This window comes from Trichosurus vulpecula, chromosome 7 (genome assembly GCF_011100635.1).
Source record: "Trichosurus vulpecula isolate mTriVul1 chromosome 7, mTriVul1.pri, whole genome shotgun sequence".
In the NCBI taxonomy this organism is placed as follows: Eukaryota; Metazoa; Chordata; class Mammalia; order Diprotodontia; family Phalangeridae; genus Trichosurus; species Trichosurus vulpecula.
In genome coordinates, this window is record NC_050579.1 from 160,914,332 (window position 1) to 160,932,834 (window position 18,503).

An 18,503-nucleotide genomic window follows, 5' to 3' on the forward strand; every position below is an offset into this window, starting at 1 on the left:
CAGATACTCAATTGCTATGCAGCCCTGGACAAAACACTTAACCTCTGCCTGCCCTAGTTTCCCAATTTGTAAAACAGCACCTACTTCCCCAGGGGTTTTTGAGGATAAAATGAGATAATACTTGTAAAGCATTTTACAAACCTTAAAATGCTATATAAAAGCTACTTATCATTGTCATTACTGTTATTATCATTGCACAAGTCTGGTCAAAGCAATACTTTACTCAAAAACCTTCAGTGGTATTCTATGATCAAAACACAAAAGTCACACCCTGGCACTTAAGGAATACCTATCACAATGTCATTCCAATCTACTTTTCTTATTTCACCCTATTCTCCTTCAGGCATTCTGTGCTCCAGACAGCCAGAATACCAGCTGTTCTAATCCCTTGTTAGCCCTCATGGCTTGGATCCACTCCCTCCTTGGGGAATCCAGAGACACTTCTTCTATGAAACCTTCTCCAATATACCCAGCTTAAAGTGAGCTGTCCCTTCTTTTTGATTTCTCCTCCTTCAATAGCTCTACCATGTATCATATTGATTTGTGTATGAGTCTAACTCCCCTTCTAGTAATTTGTAAGCTTCTGGAAGTCAGGGATTATACACTTTTCATTTTTCTATCACCAGCGCCTGGCTCAGTGCCTTCCATGTAAAGGTAACTGAAGTGAATTGAGGGTAAGGAGCCAGGAGATAGAGGGGAGGGATTAAAGATGTACAGGAAAAAAAATTTAGGAAAGCACTATGATTTTGTGGGTGGTGGGTGGTGAGGCTGGGGAAAACAAAACCAGAAAATACATTCAAAATAGTACAAGGGATCACAGATTCCTGGGACTACAGATATGGAGCTGAAGAGACCTCAAAGGTAATAATCTAGGCCAACCTCCTTGTTTTTTCTGAAGAAGGAACTGAGGCCATGAAAGGTTAATTGACTTGCCCTTGGTCACACTGGTAGTATCAGCGGCAGGATTCAAACCTTGGTTCAAATTCAGTAGTATGGGCATAAACTAGAATGGGGGTCAGTTCCCTCAAAGGAGAGGAAGGAAGAGATGTTAGATATATTGTGGAAACAGAATCAATAGTACTTGTTAACAGGATGTGGGAGGTGAGGAAGAAGGAAGAACAAGTTTCTGTAAATGACAATCATTTCATTATTTCATATATGCATCATATTTCTTTATTGAAATATTACGATTCAAAAGAGAGATTTTCTAAAAATGTTCATTGTTGAATACTCTTCTGCACTACTTTGGGGATCTCATTCAGTTTCACTAACAGTGGCCTTCAGCTATAGTAAACCTGATTCCCAACGGCCTCTCCATCCTGTATACCTATCTAGATCATAATCATCTCTGAAGGCCCAACTCCAAACCCACCTAAGGGGCAAACAAACTCTCATCTCTCAATCTACAGTATTCAAATCCTGTCTTGCATAATCAATATTTTTCACTTCTTCATTTCTATAAAGGACACCACCATTCTTCTAATTATTCTGGTTCAACCAAGAAGTCATCCTCACTTCCTTCTTCTCCGCCCCCAGCAAATATTCAGTGGGTTGACATGTCCTGAACCATTCTACCTCCTCCATAGCCCTTTCTCTACTCAAACCACAACTATGCTATTTCAGGTCCTGATCACGTCTCACCTGAATTAATGCAACAGACCCCTTAGTTGTGCTCCTTGTTTCCAGCTTCTCATACCCCACACAACTGCCAAATCGATATTTCTAAAGCCCAAGTCTAACCAGAAGCTGCAATGGTATCTTATCATTTTTTTTTTTAAGGAAAAAAGTACAAACTCTTCTTTGGCATTTAAGGCCTTTTCCAATCCAGCTCCTACCTATCTTTGAAGTCTGATTACACATTACTCACACATGAAGCCTACCTGCCATAAGCCTCCCCCTACATGATACTTGCCCCTCCTACCTCCTTGACTTTGTACCAGCTATCTCTCACACCTGGAATGTTCTCTGTCTTCACATTTGCCTCTGAAAATCTCTAGCTCTCTTCAAGGCTCAGCTCAAGCGCCACCTCCTTCAAGGGTCTGTTTTTAATTCACTTCACTTATTAGTATCCCTCTCAAATTACTCTGTATTTATTTTGTTTAGATACTGCAATTTATTTATCCACAAACATGCTCTATCTCCCTAACAAAATATAAACTCTTTGAGGGCTGGGAATATTTCACTTTAATATTTCTATTCTTAGCACCCAGCACAATCCTGTCATAGAAATGCTCGCTATCATTCGTCCATAAAAGTCTGACATATCTTTACTCCCAACCCACAAGGATTTGCACAGTAGATATTTAATATAGTTGTGCTGAATGAACAAAAGGAGTGGAGAATAGTCCTAATTTCCATCTTTCAGGTGGAAGGTGACAACTGTGTTCAGGAGCAAGTGGAGGAGGGATTTAGGCTTGTTTGTTCAGTAGAACTGTGGACAGGATGAAGAACAATGGGTAGAAGCTGCCAAGATGTCAATTTAGACTTGATTTCAGGAAGAGCTTCCTAACAATGCAATGGGTTGCCTTCAGAAGGGTAGGTCCCCGCTCCTGTGTCTTGAAGCAGAGGCTGAATGACCTCTTGCTAGGCATGTTATATTGAGAACTTTTTTTATGTATGTGGATGTTGAGGTCCCTTCCAGACCTTAAATTCTATTATTCCATTCCTGAAGTTTTACTTACCAAATCTTTTAGGGGTAGGTAATAATAGGATATAGGTACAAATCTCTCATCCAGTAATTGAAGATAATTTTTCAACCTGCCTGAAGGCTAAACAACCCACAAGTTCTAACACTAAAGAAGGAAAGAAATGACTAAGCAATTTTATTCCAAGATGGTAATAAAAGTTAAGAGATGACTCACTGAACCCCAGGCCCCTGAATTGCATATAGTAGGAACTCAGGAAATACATACTGAATGGAAACAGGCTCTAACTTTCAAAGGCTCTGCACCTTCTTAATTACAGGTCAAACAGAGAGAACTCTAATGCCAAAGAAACAATCAGCTTTGCTATACAAATTTACCACACCTTCAGTGTTCACTAAGTCAGGAAAATGTTGCTGCAATTGGTATAAGAAGCCTTTCTGTACCTGGCAATGTGTGGGATTGAGTAAACAGTCAGACAGTTCGTGTGCCTCTGTTTCTGTGCGCCTCATTTAAAAGGCCTAACTCTAAAGCATATCTCGGACAAACTCACAAAGAATCGAAATCTCAGGAGAAAATAACAATCTGCCCCCGCCCAAAAAAATGATGACAGTTTAGTTTGCTAAACGAATCTTAAGACAAGCTGCCTTATCTCATTTCAGCAAACAACTCGGACTGCAAGCTGGGCTGTCACTTCCTTAAATTCAAATTTAGATCACTGAAGTCAAAAGTAAATTTACTTCACTATCCCCAAGCCTAGGGCAATCACTCCCCTTAATCCCCAACACCCACAACCATTCCGATCACAAGCAAGGCTCTTCGATGAGGAGCAGGAAGCCAGCTCAACAGTGCAGTTACTTACAGATTAATCTTGGTGGTTACTGTTGCTCGGGCAGCACCCAAGTGGTTTCTGTGTTTGCTGTTGTCAGGGTCAGAGCTGGCTGACAGTCTCGCTAGCTCTCCTCTGTTTCTGCCCCCCTCCGCTCTGCCATCCAAGTGGTTAAGGAAAGAGCTCCTCTTGTGCTCGGGGCGGATTTCGGGCAGCAATGTGCTGCTCTTCACGGGGAGCTCCCGGGGTATAACCTTGGCAGCCGCTGCCCCTTCCTCCCCGTTCTCACTTCCTAGTCCAACATCTGCCGCTGACTTCTCTCCTGCTGCTGCTTTGGGTGTACAAGCGTTATTCCCGTCGGGGGCTGCCCCAGGCTGCTTTTTGGGAGGAGAATCTTTGCCTAGATTCTTGGAGCCCCCGGGAGGGGAGAGGGGGCCCGCTTCGGGCAGGCGGCTTCGGCCCTTCCTTTTGGTCGGAGAGGTGGTGGGGAGCTGGGGCTGCCTGCTTTTGTCCGGGTCCCCTCTTGGGTGTCCTTTCAAGTGCGCAGCCTTGGATTCCGGGTTGCCAGCTACCAAAGCGCTCCTTTCAGGTACAGCAGCGGCTGCTGCAGTTGCTGCCTGGGGCGATTTTACTTTCTTCTCCCCAGAGACTTTTTCTGCAACCGCAGCCGGTGCTGCATCCTCAGCAAATACGGAGTCTTCGCCTGTAACAGCCTCAACCGGAACTTTATCTCCGTTGGATGCGTCAGTCGACTTCTGAGATTTTCTCCTCCTCCCTGACCTTCTGGCATTAGAGCGTTTTTCCATCTCTTCGGGATCACTGCCGTCTTCTTCTGCAAGAGAAACAACCACTGGCTCATCCACAGAGGACACCTCCTCAGTCTTCCTCAGATAGATATCCAAAGTTAAAACTTTAGCTGGGTGTGTGCGCTCGTTGGCTTTGGAATCTGGAGCGCATGGCACAGCCTTTGAGTTTGCATGTGAGAACTCAGGTTTACTGTCTGTGTTCTCAGTCTGCAAGTTATTCAGACACTTTCCACCCAGTTCTTTCGGTGAGCTGGTTAAGATGAACGAGTTTTCAGGTGGATGGCTGTTTGAGTCTTCTAGAGAGCCATTGGTTAGACACCTTTTATCCTCCTCGGTTGAGTGACTACTGCTTGAAAGTTTCTCCAACCTGGGAGCAAGGATCTCTGAGTTCTCTTGCCTAGAGGAATATTCTGGCTTGGAGGGCAGGTCCTTGGCAGTAGCTGTGGGATCTGGGAAAGTGTCTCTTTCTTGCTCTGAAGGTTCTAATTTGGATGAATCATTTTCATCACAGAGTTGTACAGCCACTGTTTCATTGTTGCTCAAGCAAGATGACAGCTCAGCGCCAAGAGAGGTTGTTTGGCCCTGGTACTCTGCATGGTCATTCTCTGGCTCATGTGTTTTTTCTGTAGGTGAGCTCGCTACAGATCCCTCTGTGTTTCTTGGTTGAATGCCAGATTTACTTTTTTCCTTCTCTCTTTCTGACAGCTTAGAAGGAGAAACTAATTTAGGAACTGAGTTTGTAGAACCCTCTGATCCATTCCTGGTATTCCGTTTTCTCCCAGCAGTGAACAGATTTCCAAGTTTTCCCAAAACTGGCTTCCTTTTATTCTCTTCTGGTGGTTGTGCCCTGGACTGAAAGAGACAGAGAGATGGAAATTAACATACAGATTACCCCTTCTTTACTTCATTCTCTGACAACACCACTGAAAACCAAAAAGACTTTTTATTAAAATACAGTAATCTCCTCTAGAGAGATGTAATACCTCCCCTTTGTCCTAAATCTGCCTCATCACCACAAGTGCGCGCCATTTCACAAATATGGACTCTTCAAAATGTCATAAACTTTTCAAAATCTCATTTGAGTATAATTTGTATACTTCCCCATCATTTTGTAAGGAAAAATAACATGGCCGACTTATTCAAAATAATATAATCTAAATATCACCTTAGTGTATCTTTTCAAAGTGGGAGTAGGGGTTAGGAGTACTGCATAGTCTTTTACCTAGGTAACAGAGAGGAATCATTTTAATTCAGTGAACTGTAATTGGAAGACAGAAACTCTGGAAATAACTACCTGGCCTCCACCCCACCTATAAACTTAGTTTCTTAAGCAACTGTTAACTACTAGCTAGACAACCAAATGCAATCTCCCTCCGGAGAAGTGAATCAAAACAATCCCAACCGAAGGCAAGCTTTCACCCCAAGCATTAGCTTTCATGATCCACCAAATTCATATTTTACTGAGACCTCAAAACAAGCACAAATGGCTCTTCGGAGAAAACTGCCTTGGGTCTATGGGCCGGAGAAAAGGAGATTGCATCCTCGGCACGCCCACAACGCCCTCCTGGAAGTGGGCAAGAAGACTAAAGAAAAAGCTGGCAAGAAAAGTTCGCATACGCCCAGGGGCTTGCACTCCAGGTTCCTCAGTTCTACACTTCATCTCCAGGATGGGTGGGGAAAGGGGTAAGGGCTTAGATGCATCCCTGAGGGCCTCCACTTAAAGGAGGAATGAGTCACCTGGTCCCAAGCGAGCCACAACTCCAGCCGCAAACTGGGAAACCAATGGGGTCCAAGGGTGGCAGAGGACCGGGCAGCTGCCACCCTAAGTCCGGAAGAAAAGCAGAGACCCCACCTCGCCCAAGGCAGGAACGGGCAGACTCCAGAGGAGAGTACGCACTTAGGGGCAAATACAGGCTGCAGCACGTGTGGAGGCAGAAAGCAAGAAACCCGAGCCCGAGACGCCTGCAGCACAACGGTTACAAATTGCTGGCAAGCTGGGAAGGGAGGAGAGGAGAATAAAGAGAAAAGGTGGGGCGGGTCTCCGGAAGCCAGGTGGTTTTTAAATAAATAAAGTCTCCAATCAGACAGTTTGCGACTTTCTAGATGGCGGGAAAGCCAAGGGGGGGGGGGGGGCCCAGAGGGAAGGTGGGGCGGGGCCAGGAGGCCACCGAAGGCTGCACGTGGAGAAACGGAGCCACCTCCTCGTAAGGTGTGCCCGCCCCTCCTTGGGGAGAGTTCTAGGACTTTAGGCTGAAAGCTGGGGGTGGGGGGAAGAAGGGGAGGGGAGGAAGGCTGTCGGACCAGACTCAGCCGGACCAATAACGGGGCATCCCCAAAGTAAACACTATCACCAAGCTAATTTTCTTGTTCTTTCCTCCTCCTTCCCCTCTACCCAGCATCATCTTCCCCCCTCGTTTGCTCCCGCCTCGTGGTGGAGCAGCGAACAATACTGATGCCCTTCGCCCCAGAGTCATATTTCGGAGGTTTCTACACCATTAGCTCTTAAGGGAGAAACTCCCAAACCGAGAACAAACCAAAGGAAAAACCCACACTAGAGAGTTAATTACATTTCATTCTCAGTTATATGTAGCTAAATACAATTCAATCCAAATCGTTTTATTAAGTGCCTACTATGTACTCAGACATCAGGGATATAAAGGACCGGGTCCCTGCCCTCATGAAGCTTACATTCTAGTGGGGAGAAAAATAACACGTACACAGATAAAATATATGCAAAAAAAAAAATACAAAGTAATTTGGGAGAAGGGAACATAGACAACTGAGAGACCAAAGAGTAGGTGGTATTTGAGCTGAGCCTTGAAGGCAGAGGGAGCTGGGAGAGAGGATGTCAAAAAGCAGATATGAGGAAGAAGAGCATTCTAGAAACTGAGGCTTAAAGGTGGGGGAAGAATGGGGGGAGAGATGAAACATGGAGATTAAGTGCTTCTTGAACAGTAGGGGGGTGTTTCTTGTCTTTCTATCTCTAGCGTCTAATATAGTGCCTGGCATAAAGGGGGAAATACGGTGGGGAAAAAAATGCTGTATTGGAAATCAGAGGACCTACAATCAAATCCTAGCTCTGCCAATATTATCTGTATGATCTTGGACAAGTCTCTTATCTTCTCTGGTCCTGTTTCGTTGTTTTTTTTTTTTTTTTCAGCAGTAAAATAAGGCAGTTTGACTAGTTGGCCAAGTCCCTTTACAGCTATAAAACTAGGGCTCTGAGTTAGCCTGGCCAGGTAGTGAAAGCTTTTAAATGCTCCTCCCTCCTCTCCGTTTAAAAAAAAAAATTTCGCTACAGTTAATAAGGTCAAGAAGCCATCACGCCAATTTATGTCAAGTCATAAGCACTTATTAAATTCCTATCATATGCCAGGCCCTGCATAAGTACTAGGGTTACAAAAAAGGGCAAAAAATAGCCCTTATTCTTAACTCACAGTCTAATGGGGGCGCGGGGAGAGAATGGAATCAACTATGTACAAACAAGATTATTGTTGTTTTTCAGTCGTGTCCCTGTCTTCGTGACCCCATCTGGGGTATTCTTGGCAAAGATACTGGAGTGGTTGGCCATTTTCTTCCCCACCTCATTTTACAGATGAGCAAACTGGGGCAAATAGGGTTAAGTGACTTGCTCAAGATCTCATAGCTACTAAATGTTTGAGGCCATATTTGAGCTCAGGTCTTCCTGACTGCAGGCCCAGAGTTCTATCCTAGCTGCCTGACAAACAAGATAAACACACATACATATGTGTGATAGAAAGAAAGGAAGGAGGGAAGTGGGGAGAGGGGGGGGGGAGAGAGAGAGAGGAGAGAAGAGAGAAAGAAAAGGAAGGAAGGAAAGGAAGGGAGAGAGAGGAAGGGAGAAAGGAAGGAAGGAGAGAGGGAAGGAAGGAAGGAAGCTGAAGATAATCTCAGAGTGAAGGCACTAATTTTAGGGAGCTCCAGGAAAGGCTTCTTGCAGTAAGTGGGATTTTAGCAGAGACTTGAAGGAAGCCATGGAACCTAGGAGGCAGAGGTGAGAATCCTAGGTGTAAGGGACAGCCAGTGAAAATGCAGGGGGTCAAGAGGTGAGAGTCTTGTGTTTTCATCCCCTCTCCCCTGAATTGTTGCAATAACCTTCTAAATGGACTCCCTGCCTAACGTTTCACATCATACCAAACCATCCTCCACGCTGATGCTAAAGTGATTTGTCTAAAATCCATATCTGACCATGTCACCCCAGTGACTCTCTAATCTTGTGGGATCAAATATTAAACCCTCTGTTTGGCATTTAAAACTCTCCATATCCTCGCCCTTTGCTATCTTCCCAGTCTTTTTACACATTACTCCCTTGCACACACTTTATGGTCCAACCACACTGGTCAATGTGTTTCTCCTCAGACACAATAACAATGTTTCATCTTCTGTCTCCATGCTACTGCACTGACTGTCCCCCATGCATGGAACGCTCTCCCTCTTCATCTCTGCTTCAGAATCCTTGCTTCCATCAAGGCTCAGCTCAAAACCAATCTTCTGCTGGTCTTTTCGCCACCCACCCTCCACTTGCTAGGTCACCTTTTCCTTTAAAGCTACCTCCATTACTCTGTATATTGAATTAGCTATTTAGTTATACGTTGTCTCCCCATTCGAATATAAGCTCCTTGAAGACAAGGGCTTTTTGTTTGTTTTTTTCTTCATATCCTCAGGATTTAGCAAGGTGCTTGGAACATAAGGAGCATGTGATGAACCTTGTGGACTGAATGATGAATTGATAAGAGGCCATTGAAACTTCAATGACATGGTCAGGAAAATCAGTTTTTATTTGTTCACTTATAAAAACGAACTATTTTGAAGACTTTATAAGCTGATGAACAGCAAAATAAACAGAACCAGGACAATTTATACAATAACAACAATACTGTAAAAACAAACAACTTTAAGCTATGAGCAATACATAAATCCAGAGGACTGGCCAAACATGCTATCCATGAGAGAGATGATGGATTTAGGGCACCAAATGAGACCTATATTTTTGTATTCAGCCAATGAGGGAATCTCTTTGGTTTCACTGTACACATTTGTAACAAGGAATTGATTTTTTCCTTTTTTATGGGGTGTCACTGATCACCTAAGCTTTTGTACAGGTTGATAAGGGTCAGGGTAGGAGGGAGAAAAATAGATTTCTGGTAATTGAACAAAACGTACAAAGAGGTTGGGGGGGGTGCTGCAGATACGGCATGTTGCATGCACTTTCAAACGAGGTCACTATATTATCAGCTTTGCTCAGTTGTTTTTCTTTGTTACAAGAGATATCTCATGGAGTGGGGGGGGGCAATCTGTAAATGTCTTCCATGTGAAAACAAAACCAATCGATAACAATTTTTAAAGGAATATCACTTTGGCAGCTGTATGGAGGATATATTGGAGAGTGAAGAGACCAGAAGCAGGGAAACCACTCAGCTGGCTATTGCAATAATCCAGGTGAGAAAGGACAAGTCTGACTAAGTGTGATGGCCTAGTGATTAGACAAAGGGGACAAATTAGAGTGACCTCATGTAGAGAGCATCAACAAGACTTGGCACATGGTTGGATAAAGGATGACTCCAAACTTGCAAACCTGAGTGAACTGAAAGGATGGTGGTACCCTCAATAAGAGTAGGGAAATTAAGAGGAAGTATATGTTCTTTGTCCCTGCCCCCAGTTGGCTTCCATTTTTAAAATTATGAACTTGGTAAGCATCAGAAAGCATGAACATTTCCAAATAAAAAGGGTTGTCTGTGGGAAAGGAGGAATGTCTGTAAAACTGTGAATCTAGTACTTAAAGCTTATTTTTTTAAGGATTAAATTTAACACAGTGGTACAAATGTTGCCCTATTTGTCTGTGTCTCCATCCGCAAAAGGATTTGCAGTTTTGAGGAGGTAAATAATGAGCTCTATTTTGAATATGTCAGGTTTAAGATGCCCGTGGAGATGTCTATCAGGAAGTTGGTGCTGTGGAATTGAAGTACTGGATGTCAGGCCAGAGATGAGGATTGGATATACAGGTTTTGTAATTATCCACATAGAGATTATAGTTTGAACACATGGTAGCTGAGGAGATCATCTGAGAGAATATAGAAAGAGATGAGAGGATCGGAACTGAGACCTGAATAATAATCTTTAAAAGAAGACTAAGGAATAGAATTTGGAAAGAATAGAAAGTATAAGAAATAGAAATAGGAGAAAATGGCTCAAGGTAATGTTTGGATATATGTAAGAAAAGACAAAAGAATATGAAACAAGCATGGGCCCTTGCTATAAAATCAAGAAAACAGATTTTTAAAAAGAAAATCAGGAATATTTATCATGCCTAGAAAATAAATCCACTTTCCAACCATATGAGTTCTTAAAAAGGAAAGTAGTATACAATACTCAAATTATAATTTGTAATGGAAATGGATACTCTTCTCAAGATTCAACTTTTAATAATCAGTCTAATACTTTACTGATTACACTATGTAAATATAAATTAGGAAAAAAAAAAAAGGATGTCATTTAAGGGGAAAAAAAAGACGTGTTGAAACATCCTGCTTACTAAAGCATAAATTCAGATCCTTACTACAAAGTGTTGGAATATTTATGCACTGTAAGATAGATATATGTGGGAAGGATGTGGGAAAATAAATAAAAAAGATGTTAAGGTAATAATTATATTAAAAGCCAATTGGCTGCATCAAAAGTAAAAAAGGAGAACTGACATGTGAAGGTTAAAAAAGAAAAGTATCAGAAATTATTTTTTCCAAATTACATGACAACAAAATGGATGGCAGATGAAATGGTTACTTACTGAAAAAAAAATTTTTTAACCAGGCTAACCAAATAAAAATAGAGAATCCAAATAACCCAATTTTAGGAAAAGAAATGGAACAGGCAATAAAGCACCTATTAAAGAAAAAAAGCCCATGCCTAGAAGGTTGTACAAGTGAATTCTATTGAATACTCAAAGAATGATTAATTCTAATATTGCATGGATTATCTGTAAAAATAAGAAAAGAGAGAATGCTACCAAACTTCTATGATACAAAATATGATTTTGATATTCAAACCAGGGAGAGACAAAATGGTAGACCAGTATCCCTAATGAACGCTGATCTAAAAAATTAAATGCTGTAATTTTTGCAATATTTATATTTAAATTTATTTAAGTTTTAGATCAATATTCATTAGGAATATTAGCCTGGAAGGACTAGATTTCAAACTATACTGAAAAAGTAGGGATCACCAAAATTACTTGGTACTGGTTAGGAAAGAGAAAAGTTGATTAGTGGAACAGATTAGGAACACAACAAACAAAAGCAAACAAGCATAATAACATTGCAGTTGATAAACCAAATCATCCCAACTATTAGTGCAAGGTCCTACTATTCAACAAAAACTGGTAGGAAAATTATAAATCAGTCTGGCAGAAATTAGGGTTAGACCATCACCTCCTACTATATTCCAAGATGAGCTCCAAATAGATACATGACTTAAATATAAAAGGTAACATCATAGTAACTCTACTTATAACAAAGAACTGGGAGAAAGGAAAAAGGATTACTGAAGAATTGTTTTTAATTCACAAAAGCAAATAGAAGGAAGTTCATAAGAAAACAAATAATCAAGTTAATTTTGAAAGTAACATATTTATTATAAAGCAAGCTGTATTAAGAGAATTGTGATATCATGCATAATTCTTATTGGCTGTTTTACTTTGTAAGGAAAAATGCTCATTTTAGAATTAAAAAAAAAACTTTCACAAAAGGCAATGAAAAGGAAGTGAAAAGCAGGTAAATATCTGGTATATTTTATCTTCTGGCCAACATAACTATGTATCCAGTAACTGTTTCAATTTAATTTTCTGTAACAGTTTAACCTAAGTGACTTTAGGTCTTACTCCAAGTTAAAATGAGAAATTCTGCATTTGAGCTTTTGATACAGTATCTTTTAACTTTAGAACCATCCTAAAAACTCAACCTTACTGACTCAAGAGCTTAAATAATTTTGTTGAAGAATCATACTACAGCTTACACTGATGGTAGAGTTATATATTTCACTGTTTCTATTGGATCATTAAACTTTTTTTTTAAACTCACTGGCTTAACACTCAGTAAACCCAGCCCATGTCAACAAAAGAAAAATAGAAAATAAATATCCACTGATTTTAAGGTGGCTTGAAAAAAAGAAAAGAAAAAGAAAAAAACGTAAGTTATGTTTTTCCTCTTAGTGAGGTTGTAATCCATTCATTGCTGTGTGGTTTAAAAAGCTCATGCTCAATAGTACTTTCCACTGTGGGAACATGCATCATTTTTATTTGTGGCTGCAGTTGCTACACCTAGAATTCGTTGTTCTTTGTGGTGAAGTTGTGTACATATACACATGTGTGTGTGTATACAGGAGTATGTATCTGTATATATGTATAAATGTATGTACATAATAGACATTCAATAAGATTTCCAATTAAAAATCAATGGGCTTTTCAGAAAAAGAGAGGAATAAAGAACAAAATAGGAAGAAAAAAAAGAGAAACACAAAGAAAGATAGAGAGATATTGAGCTATTCTGGTCTATAATTTTTTGTGTGTTGTCACCCATTTGTGCTTCAAGAGTGTGGCCATCAGTATTTTGAAGAACCTCCTCAGCTTACATTGCACTGAAGCAGATTACTAGAATAAAATCTTGATTTTCTTCCCCTTTGCCTGAAATATGATTCACTCAAGCTTGTGTCCATGTGTGTGTATACACATATATAGCCATAAAATCTAATCAATACATAAAAGCAATACTTTCTTCTCTCTCTCTCTCTCTGAATACATGCATGTATAAACACATTTATGTACATGTTGTATTCACCACTAGAATGTAAGTTCCTTGAGGGCAGGGACTGCTTCACCCTTGTCTTGTTATCCCCTGCCCTTAGCACAATACCTCTCACATTGGAGGAGTTTAATAATTGGTTGGTGACTGATTGAATGTCTATCACAGGGATGAGGCCCTCTAGGTCCTCAAGTGTGGCCCTTTGACTGAATCCAAACTTCACAGAACAAATCCCCTTAATAAAAGGATTTGTTCTGTAAAACTTGGACTCAGTCAAAAGGCAGTACCCAAGGACCTAGAAGGCCACATGAGGCCTTGAGGCCACAGGTTCCCCACCCCTGGTTTCATTTAGCCCTCTGCAATTCACCAGAAAACATTTCTATTCCTTTTGCTGTAATGATCTATCTTTCATGTTTGGGGGCATTGGAGCGGTTATATTCTAGGGCCCAGTTATAAACAACCCTGTCTGACTTCCAGAAGAGCCTAGTTCAAAAAGCTGAAAGCTCTATTTGGGATAATTCCAAACTTTGCAGTCATATATAAGTCTGGGCCCCCCTACTACACTCTACCACTCTGATTGCTGGCCCTGTGGGAACTGTAGTAATGTCTCCTTTTTGGTGGCCCCTTAGGTTTTGTGCCCCTGAGCACTGTTATTTATCTTCTTATATGCATGACTTTTATTTCCAACTAGTTCAGAAACCCCCAGAGTTCAGGGAGCATCCTTGTATTTCCCATACCCAGCACAGATTCCTGTGTCACTCTTCACTCCCTGGTCTTTTCTACCTCCTTATCAATGTATTTTCGCACCATGGAGAAGATGTCTCTGCTCTGTTGTCTTCTCCTTTGATTAGTGAGTCTCTGATCTGGACTGCCATTTCACAACATGCCAAGACCATGCTTACTTCACTCTCAGCTCTATTTCTCACTCTGGATTTTTCGACCCCCTCAGAAGTCTTGACCACACTAGGGTATCATTCCCCATCTCTCCCTATCCTAGGCTTTCCAGCTCCCTTTTATGTGTTCTCTTTCCCCATATAAATACCGTGAGCATAGGAAATGTCTTTTTTGGTTATATTTGTATTCCCAGTGCTTAGTACAATGCCTGGAACATCCTAAGTGCTTAATACTTTATATATCTTTCCACCTATTTTTTCCCATAGTAAGTTCTAAATAAACATAGATGATCTCATGACACCCCCCCCCAGAAGAATTCAATTGGGTAATTTTTTTTAAATCTAGTGGATTAAATTAATTTTTAAAAATGATATTACACTACTTATGACCATCAGAAGCACCCCAAAAGAGGTGCCAGAAACTTAGGGATGAAAAGCATTGCTACAGCCCATTAATCTAGTTTGGAGTTGGATAGTCCTCCCTGCCAAGCTCCTAAATAGCATGTTAGCTTTCCCAGTCATTCTTTTTTCTGTTTCTCAGGCCCTTGGTACAAAAAGAAAATGCATTATAAGAATAAAAGAACAACATCCAATGACAGTTTTTAAACTCTTGTGCTGCCAAATAAAACCTAAGGATGCAATGAAGCGATTTCTAGTATAATATCTATTTTCTTCCTTGTTGCTTAAAAGGAAGATATGCTTTGGCTTTACATTATAGCCAATTAAAAAAGAAAAACAGGAAAGAACGAGCCAGAGAAAGATATGTGGCAGTCTGATTCTTTCCCCTTAGAGGGAAGAAAAGCTGGAGACTGATTTATCCACAGGAATTGCCATTAGACCCAAGAGAAACTATGCCTTTCTAAGCATCCTCATCTCAGTTATTTCTGACTAGTGTAGTTACTGAGAGATGCTTAGAGTCATATGACCCTGGATTGGACCATTTGTAAAGGGTGCCAACTACAACTACCTTTGTGTGCTTCCAAGTACAAAAGTAAGATCCAGTATAAGTTCCAGGGCGCCAGACACTACTGAAAGTCAGTCTCCAGTCCTGGCAGAGCTGGACAACTCCTAGTTAGAACCTGGCAAGCCCTAAATCTGGACAAAAGGGTTGTAGGGGGCCATCTGCCTGGTTGGCACACATCCTTGCTGTATCCATGACAGAAATTTTAAGAAGGTAAGTTCTCTATGAATGTGAGGTTTCTTTTTCTTAAATCCAGAATCCAATGGGTACAGCAGAAAAAGAAGACTAGAGAGAGTAGTAGAAACAAAAAGATAGACACAAAGAAAGACCTAAAGGCATTGAATTATTCTGGCTTAGCATCTCCTGGGTGATGTCACATATCTGTGCTTCAAGAGTGAGGCCATCAGCATTCTGAAGAACCTCTTCAGTTTAAAACAGTTGCAGTAACCTAGTCTAGGAGCAAATTTCAACTCTTGTTCCTACTTTATAATGACATCCTCAAAGATGACTGCATTAGGCACACCAAATGAAAGCATGCCTATTACATCACTCACTTCCCTGCTTGATTTATGTTGTGTGGAAAATAAGGCACCATCAACAGACAGCATAGTGCTGGACTTGGGAGTCTCTGGACTTGGATTCGAATCTCAGCTCTGCCACTTAGTACCTGTGGCAACTCACTTAACCCCCTAGGTCTCAGTTCCCTCATTTGTAAAGTAAGGAGGTTGGACTAGATGACTTGTAAAGTCTCTTTCTGGTTCTAAATCTCTGATCTTATGAAATGTGATACGACTAGTCAGATCTCCTTAGGGTCTTCTTCATTGAACTATATGAATGGAAACCTGTTCTACTGAAGGCCTCAGGAGGAGTGGGTGTGGGGGTGGGTAGAGGGGAGAGAAGGGCAGAGATGAAGAGTCATTTACCCAAAAAAAACCCAAATAAATGTAGTGATTTTTTTGCAAGGAGGAAATAATTTCTAACATTCCCTCCATCTCTGAAATATGATTACTCATCCAGTTTTAAAATAAGGAACATAAGCTTCTATTCAAAAAAAAAGAATAACAAAAGCTACACTTCTAATTCCACATCAAGGAAGAAGAAGCAACAATTCAAAGTAAAGAGAAAGAAAAAGATCCAAAGGAGAAATACAAGAAAAAACACTGGCCATAGCAGGAGTAGATACAGAAAAGCTTGGATGCAAAAAAGATGAACAGACACAAGAAAAAGGGATTCAGAGCACAATGCAATGGAGAGTTGAACAAAGTGGAGATGTCTGAAAAAGAGATGGGGGTAACATGACAATTGTCTCCAAGTATTTGAAAGGCAACTTCAAAATACTAGGCAGGCAGCTGCCTCGATCTGGAGTCAGGAAGACCCAAGTTCTAAATCAGCCTCAGACACTTACGAGCTCTGTGACCCTGGGCAAGTCACTTAATTTTCATCAGTCCCTGTTTCTTCAATTGTAAAATGTGAATAATATTAGCAACTACTCCCAGGGTTGTTGTGAGGATCAAATGAGATAATACATGGAAAGAACTTATCGCTGTATTTGGCACACAGTAGGCACTTAATAAATGTTTATTCCCCTTTTCATATTCACAAGCAACTCCCCCGATAAGCTAGGCGTCTTTCTTGTGCTCTCTTAACATCAAAATATTATTAATAGAGCACATGGGCAGTTTATCCATTCTTCCTCACTCTTGCTACAGGACCAGTCTGTCTTCTTTTTTGGATAATACCTACCTCTGATGACAGCCTTGACTCCGCTTTTACTATTTCACTCATGGTTGTAATGTGTTGCAGCCTGCTCCCTCCTATCATGTGTCTTTCAATTGCCCTAAGGGTGATTCTCAACTTCAAGTTTTTGGTCTTGACGATTGTATACATTACTTGTCATGTTTAATGATTAGTTCTAAACCAATAATAAGGCAATTTCTAGTTTCATAAGTGAGTCTGATCACTCTGATGTTTTTCTGTGTAAGAAAAGATTGCCCATCCCTTTTAACACCTGTAGCAGTTGAACACATTGCACAAGATGGACCCAGACCGCAAAGCAGGACAGGCTGTATTAACCGGTCTACCATGATCATTTTTTTCCTTTGAGGAACTCTTTGGGTGTTTTTAGGAAGACTGCAGTTTTCATAGCCTACAGTTTGAGGAATGCTGCCCCAGAATGCTCATTAAAAAAAGGAAGACCAGGGGCAGCTAGATGGCTCAGTGGATAGAGCACCAGCCCTCAAGTATGGAGGACCTGAGTTCAAATTTGGCCTCACACACTTGACACTTACTAGCTTTGTGATCCTGGGCCAATCGCTTAACCCTGATTGCCTTACAAAAAAAAAGGAGGACCAGCAGGACCAAAAGAACAATATATACAGTAGCACCCATGTAAATTGGTGGAGGCCATTTTCTCATAGATGAAATTGTAGGTCCAGGACCGACTATCTTCTCTCAGAATAACGTAAAACCAAATATTTTAAAATAGAACATGCCCCCTAATTTTTTTTCTTCTATAATGATTGAGGACTGCATGAGTCCAAATTGATTTAAACTTTATGCCCTTTCTCCCAGTTGTTGAACACACTTAAGAAGTTAAGGTACATTGGATACCAGAATGGGATCATGGTGGAGTGAACAAAGGAATCCCACTTAATGATTGAGAGCAGCTTAAACAACAAAAGCTATACAAATGAACTTATGAATGAGATGCATAAACAATAATACAGGTCATTCGTTGAAAAATGCAAACAGATCCACAGCCAGAGCTTTAAACAAGTCGCAGGGTTGCAAAAGTTTCACGGGCACCTTATCTTAATTTAGGGTTCTTACCCAGAAGTCCATGCACTCCCAATGGATCCATGGACAGATTTCAGGGGCCCATGAACTTGGACAGGAAATGAAATATTTACTTTTTGTTATATATTATAAAACATCTATTTTCACTAATGTCTAACTGAAACTTAGCATTTCCTGCAATTATTTAAAAATAGTCTTAAAACCTGCTGGAAACATGAATGCCTGTTTCACCAGCAGAGATAGGCAAGAGCAGCTGCTAGCAGAAAGCCCCCAAATGCCCGGTAACTCTCTAAGAAAGCACTGAATGAACATCAGAAACTGAACAATCAGCCCTCGCTTCAGGTTACCTGAATGATTTCTGCTGACTTTGGGCTTGTGGTCTGCTTAATGAATCATACAGAAAAGGGTTAAGCCGATGGTAGAGTCTTTGTCTTGTAATCCTAAAATCCTATATAAATCCATTCTGTAATTATTGTCGTTTGAAACTTGTGCTCACTTTCATGTACACTACCCCAAAAAGGCTTTAGGCTTGCTGGAATATCTCTGTAGAATTCCAGATATTTCAGAAATAGTTTTCAAACACCACAATTTCTGCTATTTAAATACTATGGAACTGGTACTAACTAGCTGATCGACCTTGGGGAAAACACTTCACTCTTCTAAATCTGAGTTTCCTTGTTTGTCAAATAAAAATTATAGATTCAGAGGAGCATTAATATAGAGCTAGAAGGAAATTTAGAGGCTAGCTCATTCGACTCCATTT

At 40.8% G+C, this 18,503-nt stretch overlaps 1 protein-coding gene across 1 annotated transcript in view; it reads right to left on the bottom strand.

Moving 5' to 3' along the window:
• The window catches only part of CRYBG1 (crystallin beta-gamma domain containing 1), a 77,604-nt gene extending 73,312 nt beyond the window's left edge, over positions 1 to 4,292 (bottom strand). Inside the window, exon 1 of the mRNA XM_036765927.1 lies at positions 3,505 to 4,292. Coding sequence (XP_036621822.1) covers positions 3,505 to 4,277 — 773 coding nt within the window. The 5' untranslated portion in view covers positions 4,278 to 4,292. The remainder of the gene's footprint in view (positions 1 to 3,504) is intronic.
• Between the last annotated feature and the right edge of the window lie 14,211 nt (positions 4,293 to 18,503).